This window comes from Argentina silus (genome assembly GCF_951799395.1).
Source record: "Argentina silus genome assembly, chromosome: 9".
NCBI lineage: Eukaryota > Metazoa > Chordata > Actinopteri > Argentiniformes > Argentinidae > Argentina > Argentina silus.
The window spans coordinates 16,993,131-17,015,127 of NC_139663.1; the positions used below are offsets into that span (position 1 = coordinate 16,993,131).

The 21,997-nt window shown below is 46.6% G+C and overlaps 1 protein-coding gene across 1 annotated transcript; it reads right to left on the reverse strand.

Moving 5' to 3' along the window:
* Positions 1-7,032: 7,032 nt before the first annotated feature.
* On the reverse strand, positions 7,033-20,971 carry xylt2 (xylosyltransferase II). The gene is made up of 11 exons (XM_083676640.1): positions 20,837-20,971; positions 16,078-16,597; positions 15,514-15,689; positions 13,308-13,510; positions 12,419-12,499; positions 11,844-12,060; positions 11,310-11,486; positions 10,827-11,083; positions 10,431-10,626; positions 9,865-10,198; positions 7,033-9,646 (listed from the first exon to the last, which is right to left on the reverse strand). Exons 1-11 carry the CDS (start codon positions 20,966-20,968, stop codon positions 9,324-9,326), a joined length of 2,616 nt encoding a protein of 871 aa, XP_083532766.1. The 5' UTR covers positions 20,969-20,971; the 3' UTR covers positions 7,033-9,323.
* Positions 20,972-21,997: the final 1,026 nt, after the last annotated feature.

Genomic DNA, 21,997 nt, shown 5'->3' on the forward strand with positions numbered 1-21,997 from the left:
AGGCCTATACTGCAGGTGACTCTATTGCTCAGACTGTGGCAGGCTACCTTTAATTAACGCCAGTGAGATTGGACAGACAGACAAACATGGCCTTGGACACCTTCCTACCTTCTCAGCCCACTATCTACTACTACAGATATTTACAAGCCAAGCTTTTCATTATAGGCTACTGTAGCCCACCAGCATTCACATCACAGGAGCTTTACTGTATGACAAAGCAATTTTCATATCTCCATGGCAAGCCGATTTCGCGCTCCTGTCTCTGCACTGCCTTTGTGTGGCAGAAATACCTTCAAACAAGCAAAATCATTGTTATGACTGTCACTCACAGCACAAAGCGCATTCACATCCATTTTTTTTAAACTAGCTGCTACATCACACAGTACAGTACACAGGACTCTACAGTACATCTGCCATCGTCGTTCTTCCGGCTTGTCTATATTCTCCCTGAGCAGAAAGCCCAGCAGCACAAGTCACGTTGCAGAGAATCAATCTAGTTCTCAACAGTCGAACATCTTTGACAGGGACGTCCAGCAGGGAACAGACTGTGGCGCGCGGCCGTCATTACTGAGGCTTTGTTCCCAGTAATGTGATCATAGCTTTGGCATCATTAACTGTAATCATACACCCGCTTTCCAGCAACCCCCTGACAGCATGCTAAAGATCTTCATTATGATTGCAGTAACAGGAGTGGGATTGGGCCCTTCTCACAGACAGAAAAAGGCCTTTCCGTGGGGACCCTGGAAAGATGCTTGCCCCATCAACCCCATTAGCGGAGTGGCTCGCTCTGGGCAGAACTTGCAAAGGGGACCCCCCCCTCAGCCCTTTACCCCCTCAGGACCGTGGCAGAAGGAGAGAGGTCTTGACTCACTGTGAAGCCGATGCCCACTGTGGCAGAGAAGGACCCTGGGATGAACTTGCCCTGGTCGTACTGGACCAGCAGAGAGGTCTTCCCCACGCCACTGTCTCCCACCAGGATGGTCTGTGGAGAGCAGGGAGAGAACATTGTGTGATGTTACCCAGGCAGCACAGCACACGGCACAGCCAAGCACAGCACAGCACATCCCCGAGGCCAGCCAGTGGAATATGTGGGCGTAGTGTAGTTTAGGCTACTGTATGTGCATCTGTTGCATATAGTCCATGCCTCTCTGCCTGTCTGATGGGATATCGTGTGTGTAATGTGATGTGATGAAAGGCTAGGGTACATGTCCCGCAGGAGGAGGGAAATGGTAGTGGGAGAGGCTGAAAGGACCCAGGAATAAGGCCCTATGGGAGATGACGCAGAGGCTGCCTGAGCTTTACTGTAGCAGCGATGGCTACTTAGATTCAAGTGGATGTTCTTTATGCCCCGAAGGGAACATAAACCGATCTTCAGTGGCCCAATGAACCGAAAAAACCTCTTGCACAATGACACACGAACACACACGAGCAAGCTCACACAAGCACGCACACGCACACGCACACGCACACGTACACACCCGCACACACACACTCTGTCTCTCTCTACAAACACACACACACACACACACACACACACACACACACACACAGAGTCAGCGGTCCTCAGATAGGCATCATTTCTCCTTGCAGTGGGTTTTGCGTCATCCCAACAGGGTTCCGCTGATTTCAGAGGAGGGCTGAACGTGGGCGTCAGTCGGCCCTGTCGCCATGGTTATCAGGTCGGTGGCTCGCGCGGCTGGCCTGGGGCTCCTTGGTAGCAGACACTCGGCTCTTTTGTTGACATTTATCACCTCCCAGCAGGCCACTGTCTCTTATCTGCCGTCTCAAAGAGCCACGCACAGCACTTCGCATAACTCTCAACTTTAATCACTAGGATGGGATCACTGAAAACTGTCTCAATTTCTCCCTCAGACAATTTTTTGAAAAATGTTGTTCATTACTGTTTTGCCGGATATGTTGAGAGGGATTCATGATTCATTCAGTGTTTTCTGTGTGGACTCAGCTGGACCGTTGGAAAGTATCTGGATTTAAGGGCTGACATTATTGTTGACCTTTGAAAATCAGAAGGGAGTGCTTTAAAATACCCTTCACCTGACAGACACTGACCTTTTGAAACAACTTTGAGATAAGACCTTGGGGAAGCTTTGATATAAAATAAATGAAATGTTCTCATTTCTTATTGTTTATATTTGACGTGCTGCAGTACAGATATAATTATGGGTGTTGTAGTTTACCAGAGGGTAGCATTCAAAAGTACGCAGTAATAACATAAAATAATGTATTACTCAGACTTCAGGCCTACTGTCTTGGATGAGTCACAGAGGGCAGCGATCGTTATTTGTGGAGGCCTGGATGGTTGGGCCAATCAGCGGCCACTGACTGTCAAACCAATCCCTATTACTATTTCATGGGAGCCTCATCAAACTTTAATGGCTGCATGTAAACTCCTCATCGCTAACTTTGTTGAGGAGGAGGTGGGTGAGGTTGCGGTAGGGGAGAGAGTGCGGTGGGGGAGGCAATGGAAGGGATCAGGAAAGGGGGGTTAGGAATATCTCAGGAGGCAAGAGAGGGATACTGTTTCCATAGTAACACAAGAGCTCTCATAACAAGAGTGTCAATTCCACTCTGAGTTGTCTCACAGATGTTCTGTATAAGTCAGTTACCATGAAGTCAAAGAGACAGACAGACAGACAGACAGACAGACAGACAGAGAGACATACAGACGGAGAGCAAGACAGACAGTCAGACAGACAGACAGACAGACAGACAGACAGTCAGTCAGTCAATCAATCAGTCAGTCTGGGTCCCTGGGACTCTATCAAGCAGAGGAAAACCCCAGCCTCCCCGCCACGTCTCTGTCTAATCAAGCAGACGGTTGTTGTTTTGCCTCAGTTAATGAGAATGTACCTCAAGGGATGTCTTCCTCACACGCCTGATGAATCATTACGCAGCATTGTTTGCAAAAGTAAGTGTAAAGTGGAAGCATTTAACATAAGCACTTTTTGTTGCTACTAGAGTATTCCCAGTTGGTTGATACAGTATAAGATCCAGATTTAGCTCTGTTCTCTAGAGAATGGAACTGTAGAATAATGATTCACATGATATTAAACAACTGATGAGAGTGCATTGCCGTAGACTTGAATTCAAAGATTCAATACTGTGTTTCCATTCTTCACACAAGAGATGGTGTGGAAAGTGCATTGCATGTGCTGGATTTGCACGAAACTTAATGCTTTGTAATAAATCCAAATAAACACATTTCCAGCCACTTTCTTTGCTGTATGACTTGAATTCATTGTTGCCAACACAATTATGGATATGAGATTTTCCACTTTTTATTAGACTTTTTATTTTCCATTAAGGGATTCTTTTTGGCCACTTGGTTATAGACCAATTTTGTAGATTGACTGAGATGATGTTGTCCCATCGACTGTGCTTTTTCCTCTCCACCATTCAAGTTTGTAGATTTTTGTCTCCCCAGGCCTCAGGGTTGCATTCCTGAGCAGTTTTGTTCCTCTCCATTTGCTCAGTTTGTAATGACAACCTGATCCACACAGTGTGTAATTGATTCCTATGCAAATCAGAGACACTATAAAAACTAAGATATTAATTTAAAAATTACATGAACTATTGTCCTTGCATTAAGATAGACTCAGTTCAACTTATTGAGTGATTTGTTGATGATTTTAGCATTTTAGCTAATTTTAAGAGTGTCATAGCAAATACTTATGTACATGAGGTATTTCTATATTTTAATTTTAATAAATTTACTGACATTTCTAAAAACCTGTTTTCGCTTTGTCATTCTGGGGTATTGTGTGTGGATTGATGGCAAATTATTTTAATTTAATCCCTTTTAAATTGAGTCTATGACACAACAAAATGTGGAAAAAGTGAAGGGGTGTAAATACTTTCCAAAGGCACTGTAAATACCTTTAAATGTTATCTCCATTGGTGGCCACGGGGGACATATAGAATATTGAGTAGTTCTATAAAGAATGTACTGCTTCTTAAGGAAGGAATAACAAATGTGGAGCATTTTGTCTCTCTGTGTGGGAATATCGTGCCCCTAGTCTCATATTTCTTTAATATAATTTCTTCCCAACAACTTCCACCACAAACCCACACATTTCCTGATGTGAAAAAAAACTCATTAAAAATGTAAATTCCTTTGGAATGACTTAACGTGAGCGACAGTGCTAATGTCCTAAAAAGCAGCCTTGGTCAGGATGGCCTTATGTTCTATCAGGGCTATGGGAATACTCACAGGAAGGAACAGAGAAACTACAGGAAGTTCATTTGTGATCCTTCTCTGGTTATCCACTTCTCTGGACCTCACTTACTGTACAAAGTAAAACATTGTAATATCTAAAATAAGGACGTGTTAAACAAGAGAGAGAGAGGGGGGGGGGGGAAGAGAGACAGAGAACAGGAAGGAGAGAGGGCGAGAGAGAGAGAGAGAGAGAGAGAGAGAGAGAGAGAGAGAGAGAGAGAGAGAGAGAGAGTGTTTTGACAAAGGAGCTGCAACCTCTCTTTTTTGTTGTTGTTGTTGTTGTGTTGCTTCTGATTGTAATTCAGTATAGGCCTATACTGATACATTTGTTCCCCATAGTTCTCTATTTACCACCACAGGTCACATGTTAAACTGAGGCCCTGGTCCATTTGTTTACAACATGCTCCTTACACTTGACATCAAAGAAAATGTTTGTCTTTTTTGGCCCATTGAACATGGTCAGGTGTTAGCCTTCCCCCATGGTTCTGGCCTGAGATAGTTCCTGTTCAGAACTCCTGGGGCCTGGCACTGGCAGACTGGCAGGTAGCAGTGCTGATTCAGGTGAGAGAGATAAATGAAGGCTGGAAAACTGGCAGAGGGAAAATGTTCCCCACAAGCAGAATCTCTACACATACTGAGATATCCCTGCACTTCAGAAGTATGACAACATGTCGGTATTAGCCGGCACCATATATGAAACATTACTTCAGCTGATAATAGAGTGTGAATAGTACAGAATAGTATGATAGAAAATAAATTATTTTAAAGAATAAAATAAAATACTTAGAAGGCTGATTGGTCACATAGAGAAAACTAATTGTATCTAGGCCTACTGTATTTACACAGACAGGAAAGGTTTCTTACCTACAATACTTACAATATGAAGAAAGATCATACATTGATGATGATTTGAAAAAGTTGGTGAAAATAGATTGTTTTAAGTGTAGACTACCCTGGAATTTTATTAACAACCATGAGCTAGTGGTGCATAACTGTGTGCAGTTTCGTCTCTTGGGCGACTGTTGTAAAGTGTCCTCATTAGAAGTAATGAAAAAGTAATCACCTTGTGGATTAGGTCCTCGTCATAGGGTAGACTGCTCGCAGAGGGAGTGTGTCCGTCCTCTGTGTCCGTGTCCACTGCGGATGACCCATATGCACTGTCGGAGTGAACCACCTCCTGCTCAACACACTCTTTTTCTGAAGTATACTCCGTGTCCATCTCGTTTATTCGTTCCATATCGTGTTAAAACCTTTTGGCACTGAGTTCATGAGCTTTACAAGTCTGTCTTTCAGATGCGTCGTTGCAACTTTCTCCTTCCCCAGTCCTCGCTCGTCCGTTATTGCTCTACTCTCTCGCTAAACGCCCCCTCCTTGTCTAGCTCTCAATTTTGCCCTGAATTGCATGTTTTATACTGATGCTCTTGGGAAAAAATTATAGCCACCTTTGGATTATTTCCGCTGAGTCGAATAAAATGTGAAAGCTAATTAAGCACACCAGTTGGAAGCGAACACAGTATACAGTATTTATGAAATCATGTCAAGTATGTCTACCGTGACAACCAGGATGTGCGTTGTCCGTGTTCAGCACCTTGGAGAGCACTTCTTCTCCGACGAAAACCATTTCGCACGAGCTACAGGATTCCAGCGACTCAGCATACAGTACCGTCGGAAAGTATTCAGACCCCTTCACTTTTCCCCACATGTTGTTGTGTTATAGACTCAATTTAAAATGGTCTCTGATTTGCATAGGAATCAATTACACACTGTGTGGATTAGGATGTCACAACCAACTCAGCAAATTTCATAATGTTCTCTTTATCCTGACAAACTTCCCAGTCCCTGCCAGTGACAAACATACCCATAACTTAATGCAGCTACCACTATTCTTCACACGAGAGATGGTGCGGAAACTGCATTGTATGTGCTTGATTTGCACCAAACTTAATGCTTTGTAGTAAAAAATAATAACCAAATAAACACATTTCCAGCCACGTTCTTTGCTGTATCACTTGAATTCATTGTTGCAAACACAATTATGGATATGAGATTATTTTCCATTAAGGGATTCTTTTTGGCCACTTATGTCCCATCAACTGTGCTTTTTCCTCTCCACCATTCAAGTTTGTAGATTTTTGTAAGTCTCCCCAGGCCTGGGTCACATTCCTGATCCACACAGTGTGTAATTGATTCCTATGTCAGAGACTATAAAAACAAAGATATTCATTCCAAAATTACATGAACTATTATCCTTGCATTAAGATGGACTCAATTGAACTTATTGAGTGATTTGTTGATGACATTTTTGCATTTTAGTTCATTTTAAGAGTGTCATAGCAAAGGGTCTGAATACTTATGTACGAGGTATTTCTGTATTTGAATTTTAAATTTACTTACATTTCTCACTTTCTTTACTCAAATCTTCACTTTGTCATTCTGTCATTCTATTGTCTGTGGATTGATGGCAAATTCTTTTAATTTAATCCATTTTAAATTGAGTCTATGACACAATAAAATGTGGAAAAAGTGAAGGGGTCTAAATACTTTCCGAAGGCACTATACACTTACTTTTTCGCCACAGGGCCAATTTAATCTATCTACACCACCTTGTTTTGCAATTCCCCTCAACAACAACAACAATAAACCAATTTAACAGTACTCTTGGCACTTCTATCAGGTCATTTAGAGGACAGTAAAAACTATGTCAAAATTGTCTTGAGCAATTTTTATCAGAGATGAAAGAGTTCTATATAGTGATATATTACAATAACATTGATAACAGATTGAACAGAGGTAAGCCAAATATCAATAAGGTGGTATTTCATTTACAATTTCATTTGGAATGGCCTCTCTTCAATGTCCAGAATGTAATTTTGCTTACAAAAGAGCACAAAATGAAACTTTCAAAAAGTGAGTGGATTCAAAGCAAGGACTTTCCTCTTTAAAACCTACACACATATCTGACTATAATACTATGCCCACCAAGGGACGAACACTGAAAATGAATGCATGCTGAAGTGTCATGATGTAATGCATCTGACTGTTGTTAATTCAATGCTCTAAACACATCTGTCCTTACTTAAATACATGATTCAATAAATAAATAAACAAAGTAGATAAAAGGGGACACAACAGCATGATAATTTAACTTTTTTTTTTCTTTTTTTTTATTGTGCCACCAGTCAACCTGTTGCTGTCGTCATGGGCTTGTGTGATAGTGGTAACGCTCCCCTCTCACTGAGGCCCCAGACCGGGAGAGAGCCACCACTACTACCATTTCATCCTCATGAGTCACCAGGCTGCTGCTGCTGTGAAGCAATACAGCAGGGACGGAAGCCTTCGCCACGGGGGGAATCCATTTCATATGACATTGAATAAAGGATGATGTGTGTCAAAACAATAACTTTACAAGCAGTGGCTCTGAACAGTTGGACTTGACAGATGGCTCCGTGAATGAATGAACAGCCATTTTCCCACTCAAATTGAAATACAAAAATATCTATGTTCTCTTACTCTAAACTGTGCTCTGCCTTCTATTTCTTTAAACGGGAGGCTTCACTGAAGCAAGTGTGCAAGGGGAACAAGGTCACTTGAAAACATAGTGTCAGAGAGTACGCAGAACAGAATATAACAGGGCGTTCAGATTAAAACAATAAAATTAAAAACTAAGACATAGGACAGGGCTTTTATAATAATCTAAAAAGGCAATAATTGCACATCTCTTGATAAACAATCCACCTTACCAACATAAGAAAGTAAAGGCAGCTTTAGATTTTCTTGACCTGGCTGGGAAATAGTCTGATGATGTCGACCACTCTTGTTTGTGAGTTTCAATACAAACAAATGAAACATGTTGGAGTACTCACTTTGTTGGCTTACAGACTTACAGCATAGACGGTACTGCATTCAAACTGATACAGAGGAGACGCATCACATACTACTGTTTGTAACCGACGTATGACAATTTCAACTTGGAGGCAAATCTAACTGTAGTCTTTATTTACATCAGCCAGGCACTTCCTCTGAGACACACACACGCACACGCACACGCACACACACACACACACACACACGGCTCTGCAGCAGTCATGGACAACAAAGACATTTAACATCTCAAAGCCAGTTCAAGAAACAAACAAATAAAATAAAAAATAAAAACACACATTCAAAACATGATATGTCACAGTAAACAGAGAACTCATGAGGAAAAGGGACAACTATCAAACAACTATCAAAAGGGACAACATTTGATCATCTTGGGGCCTGACAGCTAACTCCAGTATTGCAATCCCAGGTTGGCTGGTTCAGGTACAGTACATCTGTGATGTGTCTGTGTGATGGTGACGCCGCAACTTTAATAGCAGCACTTTGAGACAAAGACAAAGTAAGTAAAGGGAAAAGGCCATCAGTCCACTTGAGTGATGACCTCTCCTGTAACCTCTCAAGCTCCTCCTCCTCCTCCTCACCAATATCTGTGTGACCTTACAGTCTTACAGTAAAGTGCACTTCACCCATCTGCCTCTGCAGTTCTCTTAACAATGCTTCAAAATAAGCATGGTAATATAGTCCAGAGGATCCTCTCTCTCTGCTCTGGAAATAAACAAAAAAAACATATTTGAGTTTCTAGTAAAATTTTGGCAACTGCTTTCGATTCCATTTAAAGCAGAAGAAAATAGAACTGTGCACTGAGTTCAAAGTTGTTGCGGGGGGTGGGTTCTTTTCAAAGTTCAACCCAGACAAACCCTGACTGAAGACAGAAATGTGCGCGGACAGAAAACAGAAACAAAATCATCCATGTAACGATGCAGCAACGTTGGGACAAACCCCCCCCCCCCAAAAAAAAAGTTATGTTTGTCTTGCAGTCTTCATGTGCAAATTTCCAGCACTCGTCTCCTCCTTGGCATTAGAGGCCATTATTGCCTCTTTCACTGACGGCACTCCTCAGTGTAAGGAGACTCCCTGTCTGTTTATGTGCCCTTGAGCCATGGGCTGGCCTCTTGGACCATAACCCAGGCACCCTGTCCTCTCAGGGTTAACACCCTTCCACTCCCTCCCCTTGAGTGGGTAGTCCAATATCTCTCCTCCTCCAACGCTACCTGATACGGCCGTCACCTTTGAGAGGTCCCAGTTCAGACTTGGGGTCGGGGGACAGGGAGCTCCAGTTGGACTTGGCGCAGGGTCCCAGGGTGGGGCAGGAAGAGGTCTGGGTGGCACACAGGTCCCCAGTCACCCAAAAGGCTCCCACACTGCTGTCCACCCAGGCCTCCAGGGGCTTACCTACCAACTGGGACCTCCGCTCGGCCTCCGTCAGGGCCGGCTCCTGGGGGGGCAGCTTCAGGACGGAGCTCAGCTGCTGGAAGCCCTGCTCCAGGTACAGGTTACCAGGGGGACCCGAGTGAAGCCAGCTGTCCTCCTCTGGATCAGGGAGAAAAAAGGTGGACTGTTAGCAAAAGGTGGACTCATAGCATGACCAGAAAGATGAAAAGAAAGGTGAAGGATCTTCTATTGCTGTAGAACTCCACAAAGTGCAGAGAGCTGATCTTAATCCAATGGCAACTACACCTAATAACACTGCCAGTTAAATTACAAATGACAAGGGACTATAAGACCCTCATTTACAACCGCAGCCTCACCTTTGCGAAACGGCTCACGTCCTTTGAAGGCCAAGGGCGTGACAAGGAAGCGGGCCTCAGCCACGCGCTCCCACAGCCTGAGCACACGCACCGTCCAGGCCCCGGGCCGTAGGGGGCGCTGCAGCGGGGGCTTGTACTGGGTGTACTCGGCGTCCACGTCGACGCTGATGTCATAGGAGGCTGCCACCACCTGGGCCGGATCGATCCACACGATGGTGGCCGTGAGGTTGGGTCCCCTCGCCCACTTCTGCACTGCCACCGGCTCGTCCAGAGGCCCGATCACACTGCCGAAGTTCCGGAAGATTCTCTCCTTGGGGTCCCATTCTGTACCCACCTGGCAAGGAAGCACAATACACACACACAGACGTATAAGAGCAGCCTTGTGTCCTTGTTGTCTGAATAGAGCATCACTTTTTTGTTGATTTGGGGTTTTACAATAGATTTTATCAGACAAGGTCTGAGATCAGCCCACACTTTTTGTTTACCCTACACACAACTAAAACACAACTCCCTTTGACCACACACACCTACAGAAATCGGATAAGAACAATTCTCAGTACACACACCTCCAGGTTTTTGAGCCTCTCGTACTCCCTGAGGTTGTTCTCCAGCTGCAGCATGGCCTGAGGCACCGCCCATACCTCCACTGTCTCCCTGACCCTTGACCCCATGTTCTGCACCTCCTGCCTCACCAGGTAGCCCTGGAAACGGTCGTCGTAGAAGTACAGGTGCACAGACACCGGGTAGCCTATGGGCTCGTACCTGCACCACAGTAAGATCAGCACGTCAGTCAAACAAACAACTGACTTCACCTCCAAAGAATCAGTTTAGGAGTCTTATTTCTAATGAAGAGAATCACTGTCTCAAACAAGCCTAAGCAGAGGTAGAGTGATGATAAGGTGGACTCCTCCACACGGGCTACGGCTCTGGGTACGATTGTCCACTGAACTTTGGGGCCTCACCTGCAGGTCTCCAGCTTGGTCTGAGTGGCCTCCATGCTCTTGAGGCCCAGACGGAAGAAGGAGGAGTAGGCGGTCAGAGCCACGTCACTGAGGGTGCCCACCCCGTCCGCCCGCTCAAACAGGCTCTCCCAGTAAGCCTTGAGCGCCACGGTGCCCGGGGCATAGTGCCCGTACAGGTGGGTGTCCAGGATGTCGATGGCCTCCTGGTTCACTGTGGACTCAAACTTGCGGGCGAAGAACGTGGGTCGGGTGAGTTGCTGTAGAGAGATGAGGAGAAGGGGGAGAGAGTCAGTTGAGAGTCAGAGTCAACAGACATAGGATAACTACATGTAACATTTGTTGGCTGTTGGCCTTTAAAAGACCTGGGTTTAAAACAAGGCTGAGATGATCCATTCATGGCTATTTCTGTCAGGATGTAAACTCTGACCAATGGATGAAACTGTAGCCACACACTGCCCCCTCCTGGCAGGCAGACAAACTGACCTGTATCCTGATGAGGTCTTGTGGTTTAAAGTCGTTGGGGGAGCAGCCGCACCAGTCGACTATGTGCTTGTACTGGCACTTACAGCCCAGTTTGCGGTTCCAGTTGGTGACACGCAGGTTGTTGTCCACCAGGCTGTCACACATGTGGCTGTTCCCCAGCACTGTGTGGAAGAAGGACTGAAAGAGAGAGAGAGAGAGAGAGAGAGGGGCGTCGGTCAGAATGTAGGAGCTTCATTCTCGAAACACTATGGAACCATATTTACTATAAACAGAACCACTACAGCTCAACATTCTCACAGACAAGCCTAGACAAACAGTTTTCTACATGTCTAACCAGAACATTCACAATCAGTGCTAACAAGAGAACAAATCACAACAAGTGAAACAAGTGAGAAACATTAAGCTGACAGGTAAACTGTCTCTGAACCCCCCCACCTCACCCTCACCCATCAGTTCTGTCTAGCACCTCTAGAGCCCTGTGGGGACCGGAGACTGAAGGTGTCAGATAGTCTTGTCAGTGTACCATTCCCTTACCTCCGCGGGGAGCAGGGCGTAGGTGTAAAACTGCTTCAGCCCCGCCACCAGCTCGTCCTGGGAGTTCATGACGTACTCAACGAAGCGGCGGGTCAGAGAGAACCAATCAGAGCCCCCAGACACCTCCAGGCCGTCGGGGATGGTGCGCTCGCCCAAACGCCACATGTGGTTGTCACACTCGTGGAAGAGGCGGTCCAGACCCTGCTTCTTAATGAACCTGGACACAGTAGGGAAGGACAGGGGGGGGTTGAGGATGGATGTCTTCAATGCACGTCGACAGAATGCTGCACCATCTTAGACTCAATGGTTGGCGATAGATTGTCAGAGAGGCTAACCTTTATCGGTACAGGACAAACAGAAGGAGATGTTTCGTGCCATTGTCGTGCCTTTGAAATTTGAATTCAAATCTAGTATCACAATTACACCATATGACGAAGCTAAGTTCAACCATTACACCACAGAGGGAGCTTTATATCAATGTGGAAAAGGCCCAGACAACGTGATGTGCGAGGCGTCACACCAACAGTGCTGTATGAGCCAAGGCTGCAGGAATCAGGTGTCTGTAAGCGCCTTACCTCGCGTTCTCCCTCCCATGTGACTTCAGGAAGTTCTTGTCCCTGTGTTGTGACAGAAAAGCCACCAGTTCATCGTTGGTCCTGTTGGAAGGCGATAGGGCAAAGAGGGGAAGAAAAGATAGAGAGAGAGAGGGAGAGAGAGAGAGAGAGAAGGGGGGGGGGGGGGGGGGGGGGGGGATTAGGTTGGAAATAAAACGCTGACTGGAGCGCGGCTCGCGAGGGAAATGTGATGACTTTCCCTGGGTGGAATTAGCCACTCTGGGCAGGATTTGGGGTAGCAGCGGCTCCCCTTGTGTGCATCAGAGCGCTGCCGTTTATTCTCCCTTTTAAACCCCCGGGACGGTTCAGGAGGATTGGGCCACTGCTCTGGTAAAGGGCTCAAGATGGACCTCAGAGATCCACCCAGAACTGATTGACAAGAAAGCAGCCGATTTACCAGCGTCTCTGTGCATCAGTGACCCAAACAGTGTATTTAGTGCAGCTCAGAGAAAGGGGCTTTCATCTGCCGAACGGCGTGTCTCTCCTTTTCTCTTGTCGCTATACAAGTCAGAGTTAACTCGGGTCAACAGAATAATTTAAATCAAATCTCAGAGCGAGACCAAAAAAAAAAGCTCAAGCGCCTATGAGGAGCTGCAACTCCAGAACAAATCTCCTTCGAAACAGAGTTTCGGTCTTACAAACACAGCTCGACGCCTAGCAGAATAGAAAATAATAATAATAATAATAATAATAATAACAACGATTCAACATCATGGATCATTTGAATTTCAATCAAGCCATCCTTCAGAAATAGCATACAAAACATATCATACATTAGCATACACCAACCTAACAGACGGCAGATATACATTTCAAACACCACTAGGAGAGTGTGGTAGTTGTGACTGACCTGGTTGGGAAGTCAGTGGCGCTGAGGTTGATGAAGAAGTCCCATTTCCAGTCCAGCATGGAGAGCAGGTCCTGCATGCTGCGCAGGTAGGCCTTCAGCAGGCTGGCACCGCCCCAGATGGTCACCATGCGCCAGGGTGTGGCACGCACGTTGGGGTACTGCTTAGCGATCTGCTGCACCTCCCGATGCAGGTAGTTTGAACGCTGGTGGGGTTAGGAGACCAGGAATACTGTTAAAGGGGCAATCCGGGACTCAAACAACAACAAAGCGGTCTCCTCGCTGAGGGATGGGGCTGGACTGGAGAAATGTAACCACTCTTAAATTCATAGATAGAGCTATGGATGCAAGGACTGACCATCCATTAGATAAAAATGATAGTTTTAACCATGTTTTGAAGCTATAGCCTGCAGAGCTTATATTTTGGGTTCTGATGGGGGTAAGACAGTTAAATTAAGCTCATGAGGCAATTATAAGTTATATTCTTCAAGAATCAATGGATATACAGATTTACAATTAATTTAAAAGTCCAGAAATGGATGCACCAATTCCAGATGGCCCCTTTAAAATGGGCAATGTTTTTTTTCCACTGAGTGACTGTATCTAGTCATGGATACATGACAGCCAGATGTTAATCGCATTAGCCAGCTCGATTGTTGATACTGTGCCAAGTCATCCAGACAACAGTTGGCGAACACTGTAATAGCATTTAGCATTTAGGCAAGACAACAAAACAACATCCAATGTGTTTGTTAATGTAATGTGGGTCACTGCTGAGAGGAAAAAGAAGCGGAGATGGAGAAGTGAAAATGAATCCCCTTCTCGTGTTGGAGATAGCTGTCGGTACTTTGACAAACGAGACGTGAATGAAAAATAAGAAGAACTCAGCTTAAGAAGCTACTGAGAGGAAAAAATGTAAAGAAGGGATTAAACACGAGCGGTGAAAGACGACTGAAAAAAGTGACTTCATGTCAAAGAGGGGAGGAGAACCGGCAGGGTGGGTGCCTGCTAACAGGCGTGGAGGTGTGTGTGCGTTCAGAGAGAGTGTTCTGTGTTCAGAGAAGCAGCAGGGAGAGTATTATGACAGTCCCCATCAGCTCTGGGCTCCCACAGTCGCCTGCTCGGCAGAAAGAGACGGGACAAAGGAGGCGGAGGCGGAGGAGGAGGACAAGGAGGAGGAGGGAGGCTCATGGAACCACTCCAGTCCAACCTGACCTGCTTTACAGCCCAATCCCTCAAAAGGCCCTTTCCTACTGAGTGATGAGGACACCGGTGCTCCTTTAACATCCAGCATGGTCTCTATGGTGGGAATGCCATGGACTCCTCATTCATCAATGCCTTCCCTTCCAGACAACAGTATTCCACTGAGCTCTACAGCTAGCTACCTCTGCTCCGCAGCTGTGGAGACCAGCTCCCTGGCGCTCAGGTGTGTGACCGGTCTAGTCTAAACAGGTGCAGAGACGACAGCCACCTGTATCTCTATCCACGTCCTCTCCTCCTTCCACACCCCAGCCTCCCGTGAATAATCACATAACCCTTCCATCCTGACGAGGCTAATCCCCTGACCACTAAGACCTGAGGGTAATCTTAACCTCCTCAGCTGTCCACTCTGTAAACACACTCCAATGACCCCTCCTCACACACCACAGCACACACAGAGGGTGTATGCAACTCCCCTGAAAAGAGGTTAGGGCTCCTGCGTTCAACAAGCTGCTATGGTATGTGAAACCATGCATACGTGGGAGGGAACTAACGAGGGAACTAAGGTGAATGCGTGGTGGAGTACAGACAAGTCAAATCCTTCTAGTGTTCCATCCGCTGCTGTCGACAAACCGGTTTCCTCACACTCTTAGTCCCACCATATGCCACCTATGTGCAAGTTACGGCACATTTTGTCACCTGCTCACAAGACTATGCTGCCTTCACATCTGAATGTGAACAGTTCCAATGTACAAGGGAGATATAGAGCACCTTATTACATGGAGGCAGCTTCATATGGAGTCTTTTATGACACTTTCCACGACACATATGAAATCCTGTAACTGTCTCCTCTCCTCTTGTTTCTCACACACATACTGTGCATACATTCCCTCTCAGTACAGTATGTACCCAACGTAGGCAGTAGGGCTTGGCTTTCAAAACGGACTCTGACCTCGTCAGCCTTTCGCCCCGACAGAAAAGGCAAATATAAGCCCAGCGTGGGTTTTACCTTGTCCACGTGGATGTAGTAGAAGTGGTCGCGGTGGTATATGGCTTTGATGAGGCGTTTCAGCTGGCGGACGGAGCGCCCGTGGACCACCAGGACGAACGCCACCCTGACGGGGTTGTCCACCTTTGACAGGTCGTTGTCCAGCTCGTCCGCTGTCTGGACAGGGCTGGACAGGCCTGAGGGTAGAAACACAACCAGAGAGTTAATGGAAACTGTACTATCCATGTCCTCTCCTCCTTCACCCCCCCCCCAGCCTGGCTATAGCTCAGCCTCACACACACACATGTAAAAGGAAAAAACTACTAAAAACTACTTTCAGAGATGTGAAAACCGTAAAACGGTTACATTCATACTACATCCAGGCTCTGAAGAGGAGATACTTTGACATGAACAGAAGGAACTGAACTGCAAACTTAATGGAATATAAATCATGAAGAAACTGCAGTGTGTGTGTGTGTGTGGTCAGCCTCTGGTAGTCTGTGATTCCAAGAGGAGAGGCCTATAGCTGAGTGTGTGTATGTGTGTGTGTGTGTGTGTGTGTGTGTGGACCGGAGGCATTCTCACCATGCTGTGGGCAGAACTGAGGCAGAGCCTGTGGCATGAGCTGCCCTGCCTGATGCTGGCACACAATGTTGGCGATCTCCTGTCGACACTGCCGCGTTCCGGCGCGGTGCAAGGCAGACAGGGCGTCTTTGCCCGTGATGTCACACTTGGGCACAAAGTCGCTGCTGGGAGCTTGGGGCGCTCCCTCCACACTACCGGGTTCCCCAGGCACCGCCAGAGGGGGTAGTCTGGCCGCCCCCTCCCCGCCCCCACGAGTGTCGCTGAAGTTCCTGCTGCTGGAGGGGTCGTGGGGGGGTATGGCGTCCGGGCCCAGGGTGCTCTTGACCCTTATGGTGGGCTTCCCCCGGCGCTTGCCGCCCCTCCTGAGGGCGCTGGCGGCCGTGGCCCCAGTCCTCTCCAGCCTGGTGCTCCATCGGGCGCCGCTCCTCCCAGACAGGGAGTTCTGTCTCTCCCAGACCTCCACTTCCCTCTTGGGGTCCTGGCTGTTGTGGTCAGGAAGCTTAGACCGCCGGGTCTTCCTCTGAGGGAAGATGGGGGAGGGAGAAAGAGAGAGGGAAAGAGAGAGAGAGAGAGAGATGGCAGAGGGAAGGTTTAAAATCTCCCTCCTTCTCCTTCATCTCCTTCACTACATCGATCATAGAAGAACACCATAGAAGAGCACAAAGCGCAGAGAAGCAGTCCCAATCAAATCCTGGTAACGAATGACGACTGTTTTGGAAACAGGGAGATAATTCACACCCTGAATAAGAACGACTGAAAACAACAACAACAACAGCCCAAGAGCCCCAGAGGCGCAATGTGTTTACTCCGTTTTGTTTTTGCTCTCATCATCTGGGTTATTTTTAGCAGAAAGCCGAGCCTCTGCCTTTTGTGGAAGTAGGCTAATCTGGGAAAGACAGAGTCCAGAGAAGGGACAAAGACGCATAATAATGAAGGTTGTGATTCACCGCGGGGACCTCGATAAACCTCAGCCAGACCCTGGGCACCGACACACAGCACATGCTTGGGGCGTGTGTACACACACACACACATGCATGCACAAGCACACACACATGCACACACACTGGGCATAAGCTCTCATCTAGGAAAGGTCACACTGAGTGTCCTTATCAAGCCACTGCGGGGAGAGTCTGTGTGTGTGTGTGTGTGTGTGTGTGTGTGTATGTGCATGTATGACTGACTGACAGACAGACAGACAGACAGACAGACAGACAGAGTCCTCTGAGGAGTAATTAGTGAGGCCTGGAAATGGGATACGGCAGTAGGAGCTGGAGGGCTGCCATGCTCTGAGCTGCCCAGTAAGATTACTGTCGGACAGGGGCCAAATGGCCTTATCAGCAGCCACCCCTGCAGCCCCAGGAGTGCTCAGCGCACAGTTAGTTAGGACCCAGGCCTGTTCTTCTATGTCACTTTAACTGTATAGCAATGCCCCTCCACCATCCCTGTGACCACAGGTACCTGGGGAAGGATGGGGAGGGCCGGGCCAGGGAGGGGGGACAGTGACACTCAGACTATTCATTCATTTCTCACAGTGAAACATTCCCTCTCTCCACCCCCCAAAAAAACTATTTAATTGAATTTCAAAGCAAGACTTAACTTCAGACAGAGAAATCAATAAGCCAATACGAAAGCCTCTCTGAGCAAAACCTTCCTGTTCAGCTTGTTTACCTGAGGCTCCAACGGTGAACAGTACAAAACTACATGCAGCTAGGCCTATATTGTGACTGACTTGACCAATGCTACTCTCATCCCTGGACTCTGAAGTCATTTCTTACATTCTATTCCTGCAAAACACGACGTCTTAAAACCATCGACACCCACTTTATTCTGGTATTTAGCGGTAAACAAACAGGAAGACGCAGCTCTCCACCGCACCGCATCGTACTGGAATGCCAAAAATGGGGCCCTCCCAATGAAAACACAACTAAGCTATTTTGACTTTTGGCGAAAAACGCAATATCATAGCTTACCCACACTGGTTTAATGGATTATACCATAGGGCCCTCGAAATATGCACACGGAGGGGGAAGCATAACACTGAGTGGGCCGCCCACTTCCTGCCTCTGTCAGACAGCGTGGCTGAGTGTGGGCTCACGCCGCACGCCGCTGGCACAGACACAACCAGCCCAGAGCGGGGGGAGTGAACGGGGGCCACAGCACGGCTGGAACAGGACAGGGTAGGGTAGGACCAGGCAAGGCAGGGAGCTAGACCGGTGCCGGTAACCAGCCTGCCAGCAGCCAACACCAGCCAATCCACACAGCAGAGCTACTGAATGCCCATTGCACTATAAACCCCATTACGGTTAAAAAAGCATTTGTAGGCAATGATGTGACACAGCATGAAGCCCAGGCAGCACCAAATGTGTTTCAATGTGTTTATTAAAAAAACATAGCATACTGGGCAGAGGCTAGAGCTGTATCTCAAGGTGCAAAATACATATTTGAGAACTAGCCTTTTCTTCTACTGGTTGTACAGTACAAAGATACTCTGATAAGGGCCTACCCTTAATGTATAGCCTATATATGGCCCATGTATGTTCTTGTATGGAAGAGAAACACTGCAATGTTTCCAATGCAACTTCCCACTCTTTTCACAGTTTTTAATTAACTCCATCAAGAAAAAAAAAAAGCGGGGGCTTCTTTTCTTTCCAATTAGCTGAAGCCGTATCACCACCGTCATCTGCTGGAGCAGAGCTGTGAGGCGGACAGAACGGAGCGCGCGGCCTTCTTCCTCACAAGTCTTCTTCTGCGATGCTTTAATAGGATGCATGTGGCTGTGTTCACACATGCACAGCCAGCCTCTGATGAGAGCAGATGTGAGCTCCGTCGACACCACTGAGCAGAGAGGAACCCGCTCGTCCAGCCCTGCCTCCGTGCAGACAGGCCGCAGCCCCAGCCCCTGCCTCATCCTCTCACACTCAATCTCTCACTCAACACTCCGACCTCTGGGACTAAAGGGATGTTAGGACCTGCATACGGCCCTGTGGAATGCACATGAAAGGCCGTGTGTGATTTAAAGCAATTTAAACAACGGTTAAAATAGGCACAACTTCCTGCTCTTGTGATGGATCACGAGCCATGTCACGCTTCCTGTTTACACTGGATCACTCTGTCCAAAGGACACGTAGCCTATTCATCGTATCTCGGCTTGGTTGTTATTTGTTTAGACGACTTCAGAGCAGCAGAGAGATTGACTAAATGGCCTTTCAACAGCTCCAAGTAACAGTTCCATGATGGAGACAGAGGGATGGAGCAACACACCAGCATGGTCACTGAATGCCTAATCGTACAACAAGCGCCAGAAACAGAAACCACGAAAACCAGTGAAATAAGTGTTATGGGCGCCAGACACGGAGTATAAAGTAGAGGCTCTATGCACCCATTGAAGCCTTCACTCAATCAGCACCAGGCAACTTAACCAGACAGTAGACTCCCTTCACTTCCCCATAGTGGAGGAAGACGCAAATAAATGCAATCCTAGGCACCGTGTTCCTCAATTTGGGCCCTCTTTGTTCCCTTGCTCCCGCTCCCTCTCCCTCCACCCACAGCTCGCTGAGACAGCCCTGCTGCATGTGTGACCTATCAGTGTGGGTTATGCATGCACAACACATGTCACATCATGATAGACAGAGGAGGCGGGGGGGGGGGGGCTCCTGTCTATACAGTATTTCAGCTCACATTCCTGTCTGTACCAATGCCTTAAAATGATATCTAAACGCAGAGCCCCAGGGCTGAATCAGTTAACAGCTCAGAATTACCTTATTTAGAGAGACCAGGGGAGGTTCAAGGGCACTGCCTGAGGGGAACGTTTGAGTTCCAGGTGTGCATGTGAGATGTGATTCCCACGGAACAGTATGTTACATTGATTGGTTCAAATACCGCTGACTTCAATCATAAAACCCTAGAATGGAGCAAGACACTGAGTTGTAAGACAGGGCTGTAGAGGTCTTTTTAAACTAAACAGACCTGCTTCGCAGTTGACCACACATGCAGAACAATAACAACCAAAGCAACGCAAATACTCAAATGTCAAACTAATATAATGTCATCATATTATGAGAAAGATGATAACGATGATGATGGTATGTATGGGACGAGCCAACTGGGTTAGCTTTGAGCAGGGATGGTGAGCAAAAACGAGCCAGAGGCAACCACGAACGCACATTCCTAATGCCCGCTCTAACTCGTCGCATGTCATAAATTGACATTTATACACGCTGGTGCTGACACTACATTGGGTAATCAGATTGGATTTCAGTTACCTTGCCAGCTAGGAACTTCTCTCTTCTTTCCACACCGCGCCGGCACGAAACAGTGACAGAGAATTCTGCTTTTTAACTACTTTTTAACTACTGTATCTAGCCAACTAACTCCTTACTGGTCCAAAGAGTTATCATACAGTTACAACAACTCTGAATGGCATAAGATGCCCGTTTGCCCGAATTCCTTACAGAACTACAATAGACGATGATCACAGACACACAAGTTCTGATGAGCCCCAGACAGGAACAGTGAGGGACAGTCTACTGGTACTATGTTTCCAGGCAACTGGCTGGCTTAGCCTGGGCGATAACGCAAGTGTAGCTTTAATATCCTAGCTAGCTGGTTTAACATTTATTCCTGGACAAACTAGCTCAGACAAATTGGCTTAACTGTACCGCTATACCAATGACAGACAGTTGGCTAACTGGCTAGCTAGCTAGCAGACAGATCTTTTTTTTTTTCACTTGCCGAAATCCTATTAGATTATGGGTCTCACCTCCGCCTCGCCCTCTTCGAGACTCCTCAGACTCCATACGACTAGCCCTTGAATCAGAAGAATTGTTAAAGCGGCGGCGATCGCTAGTTTGTACCGTCGGAGCAGCTTCTGCACTCGGACGCTGGCCACCATTTTTCCGATTACCGTTTACATGGGCGCGTGCAAGGCAAGAAGCGCGCTCACGCGATGACGTTGGCTTGCCTCCTCTCCAGGTTGCTAAAAGTTGCATGCAGTTGCAACATAGATAAATACAGGCTACAGTGGTTTCCATCTATGGGTTCAGTCAGTGTTATTATAGGGTTTTTTTAGGGTTTTTTTTAAACATACTTTCATTGTCTATTTCTTAAATTGTGTTCATTTAATGATGCTGATATCATTACAGTGAGTCAAAGTGTGTGAGTGAAAACACACTTTGAATGAAGTTCTCACAATACAAATGAAAGTCGACAAGAAAAACGTGAACAATCGTTAAATACAACAGAATGTAGCCTATTGGCAGATAGTAATGTCAGTAGCCTAACAAGTTTATAACGTGTCTTTAATCATGATTCATGATTTATAGTTTCTCTCAATGTGGAAGGACATATCTTATTTATTTATTTTTTATCTCATTCCTGTCAAGATGCAGTTTTGGACACTACCAACAGGCTGTCCCCTCTCATCTCTCATGAGTCCTTGGTATCTCCAAGGTAACCAGCGACTCCAACGCTGGAATGCGATGTCCGGACTGATCTGGACCTACGGATTCCCCACTACAGAGAAAACTTCTGAAACACACTTTAGTGATCGGCTTTGCAAAATTGTAAGATTTCTTGTGCGCGTCAACCGTTTTTAATCTGGAAACGATCTGCATTAGGCTACTGTAATATATTAGATAACCTGAATTGATAGCTTATCAGATCACATGATTAATGCAAACTCTGGTGCGCCTCTGAATTATTGATTCAAAGCCTAGCCTTTTGTTACTAGGTTCCGTCAGCAAGGTATAAGTAACCTTCATTCCTCTTGCCTATTGCAATCATTAATATAGATTAGTAGTGCAGCAAATATGGGGGGACAAGCTGTAGTTGTTATACTACTGTGAGTTCAGTGGCTACTCAATAACCAGTGTCACTTCCTTCCTTGGCGACTGCGCGTGTCCATGAACAAAGTGCGGGACAT

Bases quoted from the DNA above. Each gene is read 5' to 3' on its own strand.
- xylt2 (XM_083676640.1), bottom strand. From the start codon at position 20,968: ATGGTGGCCAGCGTCCGAGTGCAGAAGCTGCTCCGACGGTACAAACTA. The intron at 13,511-15,513 runs GTAAAACCCACG...TAACCCCACCAG, and splicing joins ACTACATCCACGTGGACAAG to CGTTCAAACTACCTGCATCG. The intron at 11,487-11,843 runs GTAAGGGAATGG...TCTCTCTTTCAG, and splicing joins ACGCCCTGCTCCCCGCGGAG to TCCTTCTTCCACACAGTGCT.